We start from the raw sequence: 18844 nt of genomic DNA, 5'->3' as shown, positions 1-18844 counted from the left end.
AAATCAAATGACAGAAAGAAACCAGAAACTCAAATGGAAAGGTCCACACTAGATTGTTAAAAAAAACCCACAAAAAGACTGCACTCACATGTCATCCACCCTGGGCTGATGAACCAATACTCCTTCATTTTCAACACCAATTGGAGGTGATCCCAGCACAGAGTGTAATCTGGGTGGGGACTCCAATATCCATCACCAAGATTGGCTCAGAAGCAGCGCCACAGACCAAGCTAGCTAGGTCCTAAAAGACATCACTGCTCGATTGGGACTGCAGCTGGTGGTGAGAGAGCCAACAAGAGGGAAAAACATACTTGACCTCACCCTCACCAATCTGCCTGTCACAGATGCATCTGTGCACAATATCGGTAGAACATAAGAACATAAGAAATAGGAGCAGGAGTAGGCCATCTAGCCCTTCGAGCCTGCCCCGCCATTCAATAAGATCATGGCTGATCTGTCGTGGCTCAACCATCGCACAGTCCTTCAATTCTCCATCCTGGGAATTCCGTCAAAAGAATAGAAATCCCAGGAGCTTTGTAGTAGTGCATTTGATAACGACTTTTCGATTAGCAAAACCCATGCAGACATGGGGAGAATGTGCAAATTCCACACAGTGACCCAAGCCGGGAATTGAACATGGGTTCCTGGCGCTGTGACACATCAGAGCTAATCACTGTGCCACCATGCAGCCCTCCCCCAGCCATCCCTGTCCATACCCATTAGATCTCCACCCGCCTTCCTTCCCTCAGCTATACTGTCAGTGCTACATCAACCATCGATCGTCACCTTAACCATGAAATTCCTATGGTAATAACTCACTTCCTGATTCCTGAAAACCTGTCCACCAACAACAAGGCAGAAGTCAGGAGAGTGATGGAATACTCCCCACTTGCCTGGATGGGCGCAGCTCCAACAACACTCAAGAAGCTCGACACCATCCAGGACAAAGCCGGCCGCTCGATTGGCAGCCCGATCATATTCACTCTCTCCGCCACTGAGGCTCAGTAGCAGAAATGTGTACCATCTACAAGATTTGGGGAATTCACCAAGTCTCCTCAGACAGCACATTTGAAACCCATGACTGCAAACAACCAGAAGGACAAGGGCAGCAGACACATGGGAGCATCGCCATCTGGAAGTTCCCATCAAAGTCACTCACCATTCTGATTTGGGAATATATCACTGTTCCTTCACTGTCTCTGGGTCAAAATCCTGAAATGTCCTCTCTAACAGCACATTGGGAGTACCAACACCACAGGGACTGCAGCAGTTCAAGAAGGCAGCTCAGCACCACCTTCCCAATGGCAATTACTATGCAGTAAGAAGTCTCACAACACCAGGTTAAAGTCCAACAGGTTTATTTGTTATATGAGCCTTCAGAGCGCTGCTCCTTCATCAGCTAAATCAGCACTCACCTGATGGAGGGGCAGCGCTCCGAAAGCTCGTGATACCAAATAAACCTTTTGGACTTTAACCTGGTGTTCCGAGACTCCTTACTGTGCCCACCCCAGTCCGATGCTGACATCTCCATATCATGTCAATTAGGATGAGCAATAACTGATAGCTGAGTCAGTGACACCCTCATCTTGTGAATGATATAAAAAATAAAATTATCCAGAGACCCCCTACCTTGTGGGAGAGAGTTCAAGTGAACAGCCTTGGCTTACTTTTTGTCTGAATATTGTGAGTTCAAGTCTCTCTCCAATAATCAAATAATCCAAGGTTGAGACACTTGTTCCAGTGCTGAGGGAGTGCTGCAATGTCAAGTTGGCATTGAGTCAGCCTGGCAGTGCCAACCTGTGCCAAGGGGTAGTGCCAGAGTGCACTGCTTGGCCATGTCGCTCTCTGCTGGGAGCTGTGCCGACCCCACAAGACAGGTCATGTCAAAGTGAACGTATGGTGATTGGGAAGAGGAAGTCCCAGACACAGTGCTCACTAATGACATGCTAAAGCTAATTAAAATGAGCTTGCTGTGGTCCCATGGTCACCGCTCCACCGGTGAGGGGCTGGTAAGATCGGAACTCAGAAACCCGCGAGCACAAATCGTGCTGTCCGGATATGGAGCACGCGTTGACATTCCCACAAATGGACAGTGAGGGCTCAAAATCACTACCAAAGAGTTTTACAGCACAAAAAGAGGCCCTTGTGCCCATCGTTTCCCCACTGGTGATCAAGCCCATCTGGTTCTGTAGGGAAGGGAATCTGCCGTCCTTGGTCTGGCCTACATGTGACTCCAGAGTCACAGCAATGTGGTTGACTTTCAACTGCCTACAGGCAATTAGGGATGGGCAATAAATGCTGGCCAGCCAGTGATGCCCATGTCCCACGAATGAATAAAAAGAAGCACCCATTTTTATGAAGTGGAGGTGATGTTTCCCTCTGTGTGATGTTAGAAGCCCCCCCTCCCCAAAGAGAAATCCCTCACCTCGTAATCTTAAGTGTGCACGAGGGACGAGGAGGTTCTTAGTTCAGGTGAATTAAAGCAGGTTTGGGCACTCTCTGTCATTAACAGGTCCTTATTTTAAACTGGTGACAAGCTTATTAAAACTATTAACAAACTGGCCAATAGAATGCTGTCTGGATAATGCAAGACTTGTGAATGAAACAAATTGCAGTCATTCTCAAAAGGATATATATACTACCAGGCACTTGTTAGAGGTCTGAAGATCTTTGCTGTCTAGGTCTGAAATGGGGTTTTTTTGAGTTGATCTATTTTTTGACCATAGATGATAAATTTGATGAAGACATACATTAAACTGCAGGATTTGGTGTGAGAGCCTAGCCTCTCCCTCCTTCTGATTAAAGAGGTGGCCAGATCACTCTAACTATTATTTCCCCATGTCTGGGTTTAAATATCTAGAATTACCTGACTGTATCCCTGCAATTGGAGTGGAGTGAGGCTATCAATAACACTCAAATTTGAATTCATTTGACTGTGTGTCTTTGAGTGCTTGCTTTAAACCCATTGGTTCAATTCAAAAGCCTGTTTTATTATGCTGGAACTTTGGTTGCTGCTTTAGGTTCAAGTGTTACAAAGTTGGCTTCTGCAGTTTAAAAGACACATACTTTTTAAAGAGACAATGCTATATGATTTCTTTTGGTTTCAGTATTTCTTTTCAATATTTACCACAAACACCACATTTTTAACCTTACATATGCAACTTCATAACACTATCTATTCTAACCCCATTTCCCAGCGCTTGGCCCATAGTCTTGTATGCTATGATGTTTCATGGGTTCATCTAACTGTTTCCTAAATATTGTGAGGATTCCTGCTTCTCTGTCTTTCAGGCAGTGAGTTCCAAATGCCCACTGCCCTCTGGATGAAAAAGTTTTCCCTCAAACCTCCTCTGAATCCGGGCTGTTCTTGCCTATTGGGAAGGGTCTAGGAAGAGGGGGAGAGAGACCAGCCTGGGGAAGGGCTACAACTGGGGAGAGAAATAGGAAGGCACCTCTTTCTAATTCAAATTGCTTTTTCTTTTTGCAGCGATGGACATTACCGACATTTTGAAGGGAAAAGCAGAGAGTGACGAGGACAAACACCATTTTATTCCCTTTCAACAGTAAGTGAAGGCTTAAGTTTGACTTAACGTTTGGCCCTGCAGCGAGGAATCAGATCACAATTAGAGGTTTGCATCTTGATCTTGCTTCACAGTAGTGCCTCTCCACATGAAGGAAATTAAATAAGGATAATTTTGGGCAGATGAAAGTGAGTGTTTGTCTGGGTTGATGGCTCTCCAGTTGATATTTATCTCAGTGTGGGTCCCTGGGAACATCCCTTTGAGCACTAAGTCATGGAATTTTTAGACTAAGCTCTGTCTAGATCTTCCTTGCAAAGGAACATTCTGGAACAGGTGGGCAATGCTCTCTTTTCCATACCTCTGTCATTTTATTCAAGTCTTAGTGTTTGAAATGAACAGTGGATACTCGATGACTTTTGGTTCAGTACTGGCACAGTGGTTAGCACTGCTGCCTCACGGCACCAGGGGCCTGGGCTCGATTCCTGGCCTTGGGTCACTTGTCTGTGTGGAGTTTGCAAGTTCTCCCCATGTCTGTGTGGGTTCCCTCTACGTGCTCTGATTTTCTCCCATAGTCCAAAGATGTGCAGGTTAGGTGCATTAGCTATTATAAATTGCCCCTTAGTGTCAGGGGCACTATCTAGGATAAATGCATAGGGTTATGTGGATAGGGTCTGGGTGGGATAGTGGTTGGTGCAGACTTGATGGGCCAAATAGCCTCCTTTTGCACTGTAAGATTCTATTGTTCTGCCAGCCAATTTAAACATTCCAGCAGTCACTATTTTCCAGTTGATTTTTTTCCCCCTCGGAGATCTGATAATAAGTTAGACTAAGCCTAACAGTTGATTGAGAATATAATTAACTTCAGTTCCCTCATTTTATTATTTCATTTGATTTATTATTTCATTTGATTTATTATTTCATTTGATTTATTATTGTCACGTGTTAGTATATAGTGAAAAGTATTGTTTCTTGCACACTATACAAACAAAGCATACCATTCATAGAGAAGGAAAGGAGAGGGTGCAGATTGAGATGTTAGTCTTTGATCGGATTTATTAATGTTAGATGTATTAACCTACAGTGAAAAGTATTGTTTCTTGCGCATTACACATGAAGCATACACCATTTATAGAGAAAGGAAGGAGAGAGTGCAGAATGAAATATTACGGTCCTTGATTGATTTAATTTATTGTCACATATTAGTATCTTATGAAAAGTACTGTTTCTTGCACACTATACAGACAAAGCACACCTTTCATAGAGAAAGAAAGGAGACAGTGTAGAATGTAGTGTTAGTTATAGCTGGGGTGTAGAGGAAGATCAACTTAATACGAGGTAGATCCATTCAAAAGTCTGATGGCAGCAGGGAAGAAGCTGTTCTTGACTCAGTTGGTACGTGGCCTCAGACTTCTGTAGCTTTTTTTCCAGTCAGAAGAAGGTGGAGGAGAGAATGTAAGGGGTGCGTGGCGTCCTTGATTATGCTGGCTGCTTTTCCGAGGCAGCAGGAAATGTAGATAATGTCAATGGATGGGAGGCTGGTTTGCTTGACGGATTGGGCTTTGTAATTTCTTGCAGTCTTGATCCGAGCAGAAGCCATACCAAGCTGTGATACAACCAGAAAGAATGTTTAATGAGCAATGGGACATAGGTTTGAACAACAAATTAAGTTCATTTTCATCCAGAAAGTGATTAAAATGGACCTTGGCAAAAGTGATGGAGATGTGACCCTGGAATCATTTCAGGCACAATTTAGATGCAGCAATGGGGGAGAGGGGAACTGTTTCACTTATTAATTGGATGTATTCGGAATGATTGAATCTCCTTCCCTCATCCAAAATCAGCTTGTCATATTGTTCAATGTGTTCTTGAGTAGTCCAGAGATTTCTCAGCAAGAACTTTGGACAGTAAGATAATCATGCAATCACACCTGCCTGGGGCAGAACCTTGTGCCAGCCCTCACGAACGGTTTCCTGGTGGGGAGCAGTTAATGGAACTGGAGGGCGGCAAGTTGAGCTCCTACCACCTGCCCACTTTTATCTTGAGCAGGTCCTTTGGGGGAAACCTTGTGGATGTCCTGCCTGCCCACCGCCAGTTGAGGCATTTAAATTGGTGATTAATGCCAAATTAAGGGTCTTGTCACGCTGTCGCTATTATGAACCCAGCGGTGGACAGAGGGTCACCGTGCAAGTGACATGACTAGTAAACTCTGGTGTGTTTGCTTGCAGCATTGAGTGGGCTCTCCCATTCAAACGCGTTTAGCATCTGATTGAGGGACCTGACGGTGGGAAGGTGGAACACATAGAAATCCACCTGTGATGATACTGTGTCATTAAGAAATGTAATTAAGATCAACTTGTGAGGGGTATGTGTAAAATTCAGCTCTATTTACACAGTGCCGATTTGTCTGCACCAGGCAGCTCACGTGCTGAGAATGCAGAATAGTGATTGATTTTGGCTAGGGATGTGTTTGTTTTAATCTGAGTTAATGTACTTTTGTTTATAGATAGGCCTGGTAGGTATGGACGTGACCGTTGCAACTTGTGGGCCGAAGGGCCTGTTTGTGCTGTAGTGTTCTTTGTTCTTTGTTATTTGTTTTTTCCCCTGGGGTTTCAGGGTAGGGTTTTGATTAGGTTGATTGACAGAGTCACATGTTTAAAAGGAGGAGCTACATTTAGGGAAAAACTGTTGTGTTCTGAAAGAAGAAAGTAGTCTCTCTCCCTGGAAGCTGCTGTTTGGGACCTGTAAGGAGAAATAGGTCTCTCTGTCTGTCTGTCTTTCTCCAGAAGTGATCTGGAGGCTCAAGGACTGGCAACCCAAATGCAGGCACATGTGTTGCTAACTGATTTTCAGATGGAGTTTAAGTATATAAGAGGAATATTGCTTGAATTGAAACTAATAGAGATTAAGTAGCAATTTATGTTCAAGTACTTCAAATGGCAAAAGTTAAGCTAATTCATTTATTATTGTTAAATAAAATCTTTTCTTTGATAAAAGTTTCCCAGTGTGTTAATAAAATCACATCTAGAGTGAAACACTTATCCTCACACTAATGTCAAAATAAATAAAACTGTTGGATCGAGTCAGGCTTTATAACATATTTTGGGGTTTCCACTACATACCTTAGCACACCCCTTTCCCTTGTTGCTGATCCCCTATTCCCCCTCCACTGCCCCTTACTCCCTTGGTGCCATCACTCACTTCCCAGAAGAGAAAACAGTAAAAATGGGGAACAGGGAATACTGGCCGGAACTGTTTCTTCCATTGGGCTGAGCCTGGGTGCCCTCTAGATCCCAGGTGTTGGGTAAGTGCTGACAACAGCCATTGCCTACCTGCTGAGTACAGAGGGGTAGCTGGCCTCTGACTGGTGGGCAGTTCTGGGTTGGAGCGACCCCCAGTGGTCCTTGATCTCCGAGGAAGGCCCTCTGCTGTCCTTCTACATGCCTGAGTGTGCTAAGCAACACAAGAAGTGACGGGCCTTCTTGAAAAGAAGCAATGCTTTGAGTTTCAGCTACTCTCAAGCCAGTGACTGAGGATCCCTGTCCACCGCTCCCTCCCCCCACACCACCGTCACCTTGCTCCATTCACCCAAAGGGTTAGAACTCTCATGGGAATTGATTCAATATCTTGATAATTTTAAAACTGAGATTGATGTATTTTTGAGAACCAAATGTATTAAGGGATAGGGGGCAGAGGTAGGTATTCGGAGTTAGTTCGAAAACCAGCCATGATCTGCCTGGAAATCAGCTCCAATGTTTTGAACAGACTTGAGGTGCACCTCTGACAGTGCAGCACTCCATCAATACTGCACTTTCTGTACATGGAGTCCCTACTGTGCAGAAGGAGGCCATTCGGCCTATCAAAGCGGCACCGACTCGCTGACAGCGCATCTTACCCAGGCCCATCTCTCCCCAACCGTTTAACCCCATGCATTTGCCTCACTAACCCTCCTAACCTACAAATGTAGGGGTAACTTACTTGGAGGGGCCAAATAGCCAATTGACCTAACCTGCACATCTCTTGACTGTGGAACGAAACTGGAGCACCTGCAGGAAACTCTCTCAGACACTGGGTGAAGGTGAAGACTTCATGTAGAGAATCACCTGAGGCTGGAATTGAACCCAGGTCCCTGACGCTGCGGGGCAGCAGTGCTAACCACTGTGCCACCGTGCTGCCCAAGTGATACGATAACCCATAATCCAGAGTATGTTGTCAAGCCTTCAGAGTGGGGCTTGAACTCCCAACCTTCTAATTCAGGGGAAGGCTGTTACCCACTGAGCAAAGAGGGGTGACCTATTGTGCCAGTTAACTACCTGGGGAATTCTGATGGGAATAAGAACATAAGAACATAAGAAATAGGAGCAGGAGTAGGCCATATAGCCCTTCGAGCCTGCCCCGCCATTCAATAAGATCATGGCTGATCTGTCGTGGCTCAGTTCCACATTCCCGCCCTCTCCCCATAACCCTTAATCCCCTCTCTTATCAAAAACCCGTCAACCCGCGTCTTAAAAATATTTAGCGAGGCAGCCTCCACCACTTCAACGGGCAGAGAATTCCAGAGATTCACCACCCTTTGAGTGAAGAAGTTCCTCCTCAACTCCGTTCTAAACCGCCTCCCCTTTATCTTGAGGCTGTGCCCCCTAGTCCTACTGTCCTTTCTGAGCGGGAAGAGTCTCTCCATCCATCCTACCCACCAATGTTGTCAAAATGAGTGGGGTGGGTGAGATGGTGTTTAAGATCCAGATCAGCCAGGTTCTTATCGTAAGTGGAACAGACTCAAATGGGCCTCCTCCTGTAGTTTTTGCTTCCCCGCGGAGGAACACCCACCTATTCCTCTGGAACGTTTCTGAGCTGGTAGTTAAAATTCAGCCCGCTGCCTCTCTCGCAGAACCACAAAGCGTTGACCTGTACAAGCGTGAAGAACAATTTCACGGCTGAGTGACCTGCTGCCCTCTCAGGTTTTAGGAGTTTTGATAAGCCTCCCTCAGATGTGGATTGGCTCGGATTTCTTTACAGGGTAATGAGTTTGGTCCATCCTGGCATTATACTGCTCAAGCGACTGCCAACAAGCAATAATGTTCCGTAAGTACCTCCTGTAGTTAATTATTTCTGAAATTTTATTTCTTCTCTCCCCGCAGAGTCGCAGCTGAAAATGATTTCCTCCACACTTTAATCCATAAGGTAGTTGCTGCCAAGGATATAAACCACAAAGGACAAGGTAAAATATTCCTCTTCAAGTCGCCCCGCACTCTAACGTGGCAAAGCAACTGTCTTCCTGCAAACCTCAGAGAGGCGATGGCCTAGTGGTGTTACTGTTAGGCCATTAATCCAGAAACTCGGCTAATGTCCCGGGTTCAAATCCCGCCACGGCAGGTAGTGGAATCTGAATTCAATTAAAAAAAAATCCGCAATTAAGAAATCATAGAAACCCGACAGTGCGGAGAAAGGCCATTCAGCCCATCAGGTCTGCACTGACAACAATACCAACCAGGCCCTATCCCTGTAATCCCACATATTTATCCTGCTAATCCCTCTAGCCGACGCATCCCGGAATACTAAGGGGCAATTGAGCAAGACCAATGCACCTAACCCACACATCTTTGGAGGAAACTGGAACACCCGGAGGAACTACTGATGACCATGAAACCATTGTCGATTGTTGGAAAAATCCACCTGGTTCACTAGTGTCCTTTGGGGAAAGAAATCTGTCATTCTGACCTTGCCTACACGTGACTCCATGGCCACAGCAATGTGGTTAACTCTCAACTGCCCTAGGGCAACTCGAGATGGGCAATAAATGCTGGCCAGCCAGCGATGCCCATGTCCCACAGAATGAATTAAAAATATTCACCAAGCTCGGCAGCCGAATTAGGCTCCGTAGCGGAGCTGGTGCCAATGCAACTGGAAGTCCAAAATGGCAATGCTTCTGCTTCCTTGCACCATTGCCTGAACAGTGTACCATGCCTGATAGAGCACTGGCACAGGCTACCCTCTGTGTATAAGAAAGTTGTGACTAACACCAACTTGGCATGGGACCTGCCGTTTTGTATGGCACAGGTCCAGTTCAAGCCTTCACCTGATAGCTCCTTGTTGAAGATAGGATCAGCAGTATAAGGGATCCATCTCTAGCGGAGATGTTTTTCACTTATCTTTACAAGTGCTGAGTTTTGGAAACACTTTTGTGTTATTTAATTATCAAGGGAGTGGTGTTGGATTCTGACAAGGAGATCAAAGCTGCCTCGTTTGATTGTTACCTCTTCCACTGACATAGGTGGAGTTGCCGACGCTGGACTGGGGTAAGCACAGTAATTAGTCTCGCAACACCAGGTTAAAATCCAACAGATTTATTTGGTAGCACGAGCTTTTGGAGTGTTGCTCCTTCAGGTGAGTGATGAAGGAGCAACGCTCCAGAAGCTTATGCTACCAAATAAACCTGTTGGACATTAACCTGGTTTTGTGAGACTAGTTACTGTACTGACATATGGGGGTGAAGGGGGTCAAGATATTGATAGAACCGTAGATCCATAGAATCCCCACAGTGCAGAAGGAGTCCATTGAGTCTGTACTGACCACAATCTCAGCCAGGCCCTATTCCCAGAAGACAACACATTTACCTTGCTCATCCCCCGACACTAGTGTAAATTTAACATGGCCCATCAACCTAACTCGCATATATTTGGACTGTGGGAGAAAAGTGGAGCACCTGGAGGAAACCCACAGAGTCATGGGGAGAAAGTGCAAATTGAATTCAATGATCAGCCATGATCAAAATGAATAGTGGAACAGGCTCGAAGGGCCGAATGGCCTACTCCTTCTAGTTTCTATTCAATCCCTCCAGTGGCAGCTGTATGTACCATCCACAAGATTCACTACAGGAATTTACCAAGGTTCCTTCTTAGGCAGATCTCCCAAACCCACGACCACTACCATCCAGAGCACCAGTGGGCAATCTGTGGCCTGGAGGCCACATCTGGGTTCTCAGTGCGGCCCATGAGACATTTTGTTGACCTTTGGCCAAGCATAGGGTTGCCAAATTCCACTGATATCCATCCACAAAGTTCTTTTCCTACTGGTATGACTGAAATGATACACACAAGTGCAGTGAGGAGAATGCTGATTGAATGCAACATTGCCTATGAGAGCTGTGTACTCCCTCTGCATCCAAAGTATTTTTGTGTTTACCATTTGAAGTTGATAGTTCTATTAATATTAAAATGATGAAGCATTATCTCTAACTTGTCATGAAATGTTCAGTGTGTATTAAATGTATTTAATATTATCCATGGAGTCAGGAATGAGCCTAGTTTCAATCTTGTGGCCTACTCAGCTGAAGGAGGGCCACTCATGCAGCCCACTCACTAGCCTAGGTTAGTCCTGATCCAGAAAGACAAAGGCAGCAGATACCTGGGAAGTCCGCCAACTGGAGTTTCCCCTCCAAGTTATTCACCATCCTGGTTTGGAAAGATATTCTTCACTGTTGCTGGGTCATGATCCTGAAACTCCCTCCCTAACAGCATTGTGTTGTACCTACACTTGAGGGGCTGCAGCAGCTCAAGAAGACAGCTCACCACCACTTTCGAAAAGGCATGGGCAATAAATATTGACCTAGACAGCGATGCCCACATCCATTGACTCTATTATTTAAATGGACTATTACTTAAATGGTAAAAAATTGCAGCTTGCTGCTGTGCAGAGGAACTGGGTGTCCTTGTGCAGGAATCTCAAGGAGTTGGTTTGCAGGTGCAGCAGGTAATTAAGAAAGCAAATGGAATTTTGTCCTTCATTACTAGAGGGATGGAGTTTAGAAACAGCGAGATAATGTTGCAGCTATATAAGGTGCTGGTAGGGCACACCTGGAGTACTGTGTACAGTTTTGATCTTACTTGAGAAAGCATATATTGGCACTGGAGGGGGTGCAGAGGAGATTCACTAGGTTGATTCAGGAGTTGAGGATTGGTTTATGAAAGACTGAGTAGACTGGGGCTATTGTCATTGGAATTCAGAAGAATGAAGAGAGATCTTATAGAAACATAAGATTATGAAGGAAATTGATAAGATAGAAGCAGGGAAGTTGTTTCCACTGACGGGTGAAACTAGAACGAGAGGGCATAGCCTTAACTCAGTCCTAAATCTGCTTCCCCTTATTTTAAGTCAGAACTTCTTCACACAGTGCTGTGAATCTGTGGAATTCCCTACCCAGTGAAGCAATCGAGGCTACCTCATTGAATGTTTTTAAGGCAAGGATAGATAGATTTTTAAACAGTAAAGGAATCAAGGGTTATGGTGAGTGGGGAGTCCACAAAGATCAGCCATGATCTTATTGAATGGCGGAGCAGGCTTGAGGGGCCAGATGGCCTATTCCTGCTCCTAGTTCTTATGTTCTTATCTACATTTCCTGCTCCCTCAGAAAAGCAGCCAACATAATCAAGGACTCCCCACACCCTGGACATTCTCTCTTCCAGCTTCTTCCATTGGGAAAAAGAGATAAAAGTCTGAGGTCACGTCCCAGCCAACTCAAGAACAGCTTCTTCCCTATTGCCATCGGACTTTTGAATGGACCCACCTCATATTAAATTGGTCTTTCTCTACACCCAGCTATGACTGTAACACTACACTCTGTGCTTTCTCCTTTTCTTCTCCCCTATATAATCTATGAAAGGTATGCTTTGTCTGTATAGTGCACAAGAAACAATACTTTTCACTGTGTCCCAATATATGTGAGTAAAAAATAAAATCAAATCAGAAAAATTCTGTAAATGAATTTTTGAGAAATACTTTGTTTGAAGTACTGTTCTTGACATTTGAGATTCTTATTCTTGTGTTTCAGTCCATTGATAGCTCCCCTTCCCTTTCTCTGTAACCTTCTCCAGCCCTACAACCTTCCAAAGAATTTGTACTCCTTCAATTCTGGCCGACTGTGCCAGGATCCTCGGTGGTTCTTCTCCAGTCCTTCCAAAATGGCAGCACAAGCTGCAAGTCAACTTTGCCCCCCTGAGCCAGACTGAGGTGACAACCTGATTACTCCACCTCTTCCTGGCTGGGTGTTGCTAACACTTTCACCAAGATGGCGCCCAGCCCAATGCCTGGCAGGAGCAGCGGAAGCCATTTTGTCCCCCAAACAATATCCGTAGCACCCAAATGAGGGGCGCCACTTTCAATTTCCTTGCCCTCTGTGCTTTGCTTCAATTAAAAAAAGACATTAGAACTTGCTGGAGGAAAGCTCAGGTTGGAATTGTTCCACCATTCACGCTGGTTGAATTTTCCCGCCACAGCGAGTGGATCTTTGGCTGGCCACCATATTCTCCAATCTCGCTGAAGCGGGAGTGTGGCATGAACAGCTGGTAAGGCCGTGCCTAAGAATCCTTAGTCACTGGATGAAATGGGAGAACCTTTCAACGGGTCAAGCACCAAACTTTCTGCCACTAGGATGCTACCAGGACTTGATGGATGGAGTTATAAAGAGGTTGGATAGACTGGGATTTTTTTTTTCCTCTGGAGTGTAGGAGGCTGAGGGGTGATCTTGTAGAAGTCTACAAAATAATGAGGGGCATAGATCAGATAGATGGTCATTATCTTTTCCCAAAGGTAGAGGAGTCTAAAACTAGAGGGCATAGATTTAAGGTGAGCGGGGAGAGATAGAAAAGTGTCCAGAGGCGCATTTTTTCACACAGGGGGTGGTGAGTGTCTGGAACAAGCTGCCAGAGGTAGTAGTAGAGGCGGGAACAATTTTTAACTTTTAAAAACCATTTAGATAGTTACATGGGTACGTTGGGTATAGAGGGATATGGGCCAAATGCAGGTAATTGGGATTAGCTTCGGGATTTTTTTTTTAAAAAAGATGGCATGGACAAGCTGTAAACCTCTATTACTCTATGACACTCATCAAATTGTAATGTTCTCTCTGCCTTACCCTGAGCCCAAATTTGCCCGAAGCCATTTCAATTATTTTTCAGCCCATTAGTGTCAATTGAGAGAACACATTGTGCCATAGATTGATGTCATTCCCCAATCTCATTCCACACAGGTTATTTATCTGCACTAATGAGGCAAGGGACCATCATTCTTTTTTTGCATTGAGATTATAGAAAGGACATTCAACTTGTTCAGCCTCACAGCGCTGGGGCCGGGTTCAATTCCGGCTTTGGGCCACTGTCTGTGTGGAGGCTGCATGTTCTCTCTGTGCCTGCGTGGGTTTCCTCAAGGTGCACCGGTTTCTTCCCACTGTCCAAAGATGTGCGGGTTAGGTGGATTGGTCATGCTAAATTGCCCCTTAGTGTCGGGGCATTAGCAAGGATGAGTAGGATTACGGGGATGGGCTGGGTGGGTTTGTGGTCAGTGCAGGCTTCAAAGGCTGAACATCTTCCTTCAGCACTGTACGGATTCTATAATCACATACCTGTGCCTGGCATTTAACCTGCTGAGAGAAGATTTGCCAGCAGTATTGATGGCCAGAATCGTAAGAAAGGCCCACAGAAAACAGACAGGTTTGAGACAGACGAAGGCTTAAGATAGGAAATGATGAGAGGTGTGGATAGAATGGATAGTCAGTCTTTCTCCCAGGGTAGAAATGTCAATTACCAGGTTTAAGGTAAAAGTGGGGAAGTTTAAGGGAGATGTGAGAAGCAAGTTTTTTTTTACAGAGGGTGGTAAGTGTCCGGAATGCACTGCCGGAGGAGGCGGTAAAAACTGATTTCCACCCCCACCACCACTCCCCCAACCCTCCTGCAGCCACACACAAAACCACACAACCTCTGGAATCATGCATATTCCCCTATTTGCCTTCCCTCCTGGCCTCGGCTCTGATGCCCTCCTACGTGGACCTCCAGCCTCCCCTGGACAGCCTCCTGTCCAGCTGGAAGCCCAGCCTGTCAAATATAAGTTCCAATTTTGCTCTCAAACAACACTCGAATGGTGCTGAAACAGTATGAGTACGTATTTCTTTTATTGTTTGATGGGATGTGAGCCCTTGAGCTTAGTGGCTTGCTAGGCCATTTCAAAGCCAGTTACATTGTTGTGGGTCTGGATTCAATTGTAGGCCAGACACAGGCATTTGTGAATCAAATTTTTATGGCAGTCAAGATTCAGATTTATATTAGTTCATCCTTTTTATTCATTCGTGGGACATGGCATCCCTGGCTCGGTGAGCATTTGTTGCCCCATCCCTAGTTGGCCTTGAGAAGGTGGTGGTGAGCTGCCTTCTTGAATCGCTGCTGTCCATGTTCTGTGGGTTGACCCGCAATGCCATTAGGGAGGGAACTTCAGCATTCTGACCCAGTGACTGCGAAGGCCATTGGCTTTTCCAGTGCCTCGGTCAATGCCAGATGGTCCATCCAACTCCATTTTTTTCTGAGACTTTGTAATGATTGGTACAACTGAGTGGCTTGCTGGGCCATTTCCGAGGGCAGTTGAGAGTCAAACACATTGCTGTGGTGCTGGAGTCATATGTAGGCCAGGCCAGGTAAGGACGGCAGATTTCCTTCCCTAAAGGGCATTAGTGAATCAGACGAGTTTGTCCAACAATTGACAATGTTTTCATGGTCATTAGTGAATTCTTAATTCTGGATAATTTTATTGAATTGAAATTCAACCATCTGTCGTGGTGGGATTTGAACCCAGGTTCCTGGAACACTAGGTGAGTTTCTGGGCTAATAATCCAGTGATAATACCACTGGGCCATAAACATATGGATTAAGAGCAGCTGTAAGCCACTCAGCCCCTTGAGCCTGATCTGCCCATTCAATATGATCATGGAATGTGGGGTTAGTCACCTCAACCCCACATTCCTGCTGACCCCAAAAACCTTTCACCAGCTGTCATAATGGGATTGGAACCCATGTGTCATCATGATGGAGAAAGAAACCCAAGGAACTACACAAAAATCTTGAATATTAACTAAGACCTGAGCGTTAATTTTTGTTAATGGACGCAATCTAAAGATGGCTGAGGATGTACAGTCAGCCGATGGCTAAATTGAATAATAACAGCATTGAATCTACAGTGCAGAAGGAGGCCATTTGGTCCATCGAGCCTGCACTGATAGCAATCCCACACAGACCCTATCCCTGTAACCCCATAATTGCTGCTGGATGATTCTCCAAGAGACAATGGAACTCTCCCCTGTGTTTCCAGATGAGGTTCTTCTGAAGCCCATCTCTCTTCAAAGATAAAGGGATATAATGGCCATCTCATCTCGAGAATTTCTGTGAGAAACTAACTGGAATTGTGGATTCACTTTCCCAAATGGAATATACAAAGAATGGGTTAAAAGTCAGCTGTAAAGCTGCCCCAGTGCCTGTCTATGTGCATTCTGTGAGGCCAAGTACTGGGTGTTGAACAAAAGAAATAGCCAGCAAGCACACTCAGTGCCCCTGCAAGACATCTTAAATTTCCTTCTCTGACTGTGGAAGTCAGCTCCAGTCAGTAAAAAGGATTGCAGCTGCAAAGAGAGCCAGGAAGCTTTTCTGCCAAGTCACCCCATGGGAATCACAAAACCACTTCTTCATCTACTGAAGACAACTCAACTAAACCTTAAAAATGACTATTTGCCACATGTTGCAGCTTTATAAAACCGTGATTAGGCCACACTTAGAGTATTGTGTACAATTCTGGTTGCCACATTACAGCAAGAGTATGGAGGCTTTGGAGAGGGTACAGAAGAGGTTTACCAGGATGCTGCCTGGAATAGAGAGTATGAGCTATAAGGAAAGGCTGGATGATCTTGGATTGCTTTCTCTGGAGTGACAGAGGCTGAGGGGAGACCTGATAGAAGTCTTTAAAACTGAGAGGAAAAGATAGGGTCGACAGTCAGAATCTTTGCCCCAGAGTTGAAATGTCTCATACATGGGGGAATGCACTTAAGATGAGAGGGAGAAAGTTCAAAGGAGATGTGAGGGTTGGGTTTTTTTTACATGAGTGTTTGGTGTCTGGAATGGACTGCCAGGTGTGGTGGTGCAGACAGATACAATAGGGGCATTTAAGGGGTTTTTAGATAAGCACATGAATATGCAAGGAATAGAGTGGTATGAAGAAAGGGCAGGCAGAAGGGATTAGTTTAATTTGGCGTCATGATCAGCACAACAACATGGGCCAAAGGTCCTGTTCCTGTGCTGCATCGTTCTATGTTCCATGTGCTGAAGTCAACTGTGTTGGAAATATGAATCATAATGGTTGGAACACCTATTCCCCATTAGTCAAGGAGTTGAGAAGGCTGTTCCATGCCTTTTTTTACTTACGTTGTCTTAAATGTTTACTTCCAATCTGTATGAAATTTATATGTATGTATTTTATCATTTTCTCTTGTTTTATAGTAGTTTAAAAGTTTATGTATTAATGTCACGAGTAGGCTTAAATTAACACTGCAATGAAGGTACTGAGAAAATCCCCTAGTTGCCACACTCCGGCGCCCGTTCCGGTACACTGGGGGAGAATTTAGCACGGCCAGTGCACCTAACCAGCACTTCTTTCAGACTGTGGAAGGAAACCGGAGCACCCGGTGGAAACCCGCACAGACACAGAGAGAACGTGCAGACTCCTCAGACGGTGGCCCGAGCCGGGAATCAAACTTGGGTCCCTGGCACTGGGAGGCAGCAGTGCTGACCACTGTGCCAACGTGCTTCCCTCCTAGTCAGTAAACTCACTATCTTTAGCTCACGAAACCCTGGTTTAAAACATAAATATTGGGAACCTGCAAAGTGGGACCCTATTTTGATTAAATTTGTTAATACCAATGAAGTATTATCCTGACTCCAAAAGTTGGCTCCTGTGATCTCTCCTCAGATGCTGTCAAACCTGTTGAGGTTTTCCAGCATTTCCTATTTTTGTTTGATTCCAGCACTGTTGTTACCTCAGGAGATGGAGATGCCGGCGTTGGACTGGGGTGAGCACAGTAAGAAGTCACTCAACGCCCGGTTAAAGTCCAACAGATTTATTTGGTAGCACGAGCTTTGAGAGCTGCTCCTTCGTCAACTGAGTGGAGGAGCAGCACTCTGAAAGCTCGTGATTCCAAAAGAAACCTGTTGGACTTTAACCTGGTGTTGTGAGACTTCTTACTGTTAACTCAGGATTGGTAAGAACAATAGGAACATGTCTTAAACTTGCTCCTCCTTTCAATTTGATTGTGGTTGAAATCCATTTAAGCGGTATAGCTCTATCATCATCCCACCTAACAATCTACGCCTTGAAAGTATTAACTATCCCCCTGCCCCTACCTCCAGCACCCACAGTCTGCTGAGAGAGGAGGGGGGTGGAGAAGAAAGGGTTACAGTTTTCTACTAACATTTTGTGTCAGTCTATGGCATGACAGATAGAACATAGAACATAGAACATTACAGCGCAGAACAGGCCCTTCGGCCCACGATGTTGCGCCGACCAGTTACAAAACAATGACCCACTAACCTAAACCAATCCCTTCTCGTCCATAAACCTATCCACGGATCTCTTAAGCGCCCCCAAACTAGGCGCATTTACAACTGCAGCAGGCAGGGCATTCCAATCCCTCACCACCCTCTGGGTAAAGAACCTGCTCCTGACATCCGTCCTATAACTACCACCCCTAGATCTAGATAGATCTAGATAGAAAGGATCTAGATAGGCTGGGCGAATGGGCCAGGAAATGGCAAATGGAATTTAATGTTGGCAAGTGTGAGGTGGTCCACTTTGGTAGGAAGAATGGTAGGAAGGACTATTACTTACGTGGCGAAAAACTGCAGCAGGCGACGGTGCAGAGGGACCTCGGGGTCCTTGTGCATGAGTCGCAAAAACCCAGCCTGCAGGTGCAGCAGGTGGTCAGGAAGGCGAACGGGATGCTGGCCTTCATAGCGAGGGGGATTGAATATAAAAGTAGGGAGGTCTTGCTGCAGCTGTATAGGGCATTGGTGAGGCCGCAGCTGGAGTACTGTGTGCAGTTTTGGGCGCCGCACCTGCGCAAGGATATTTTGGCCTTGGAGGGAGTGCAGAGGAGGTTTACTAGGCTGATACCGGAGTTGAGGGGGTTGAGCTATGAGGAGAAGCTGAATAAACTAGGCTTGTACTCGTTAGAGTTTAGAAGAATGAGGGGAGATCTCATTGAGACGTATAAGATGATGAATGGGATGGATAGGATAGAGGTGGAGAGACTCTTCCCGCTCAAAAAAGACAGTAGGACTAGGGGGCACAGCCTCAAGATAAAGGGGGGGCGGTTTAGAACGGAGTTGAGGAGGAACTTCTTCACTCAAAGGGTGGTGAATCTCTGGAATTCTCTGCCCGTTGAAGTGGTGGAGGCTGCCTCGCTAAATATTTTTAAGAAGCGGGTTGATGGGTTTTTGATAAGAGAGGGGATTAAGGGTTAT

General features: G+C 45.4%; 1 protein-coding gene across 1 annotated transcript in view; it reads left to right on the top strand.

Moving 5' to 3' along the window:
• Positions 1–18844, top strand: part of LOC145346307 (dedicator of cytokinesis protein 2-like) — a 1149449-nt gene that overhangs the window by 252189 nt on the left and 878416 nt on the right. Inside the window, exons 11-12 of the mRNA XM_080193520.1 lie at positions 3488–3563; positions 8657–8736. Of these exons, the coding sequence (XP_080049646.1) occupies positions 3488–3563; positions 8657–8736 (156 nt within the window). The remainder of the gene's footprint in view (positions 1–3487; positions 3564–8656; positions 8737–18844) is intronic.

Source organism: Carcharhinus amblyrhynchos, chromosome 1 (assembly GCF_965287045.1).
Source record: "Carcharhinus amblyrhynchos chromosome 1, sCarAmb.v2.hapA, whole genome shotgun sequence".
Taxonomy (NCBI): domain Eukaryota; kingdom Metazoa; phylum Chordata; class Chondrichthyes; order Carcharhiniformes; family Carcharhinidae; genus Carcharhinus; species Carcharhinus amblyrhynchos.
Note: the sequence above shows the minus strand (reverse complement) of the source record. Positions and strands in the feature narration are given on the sequence as shown.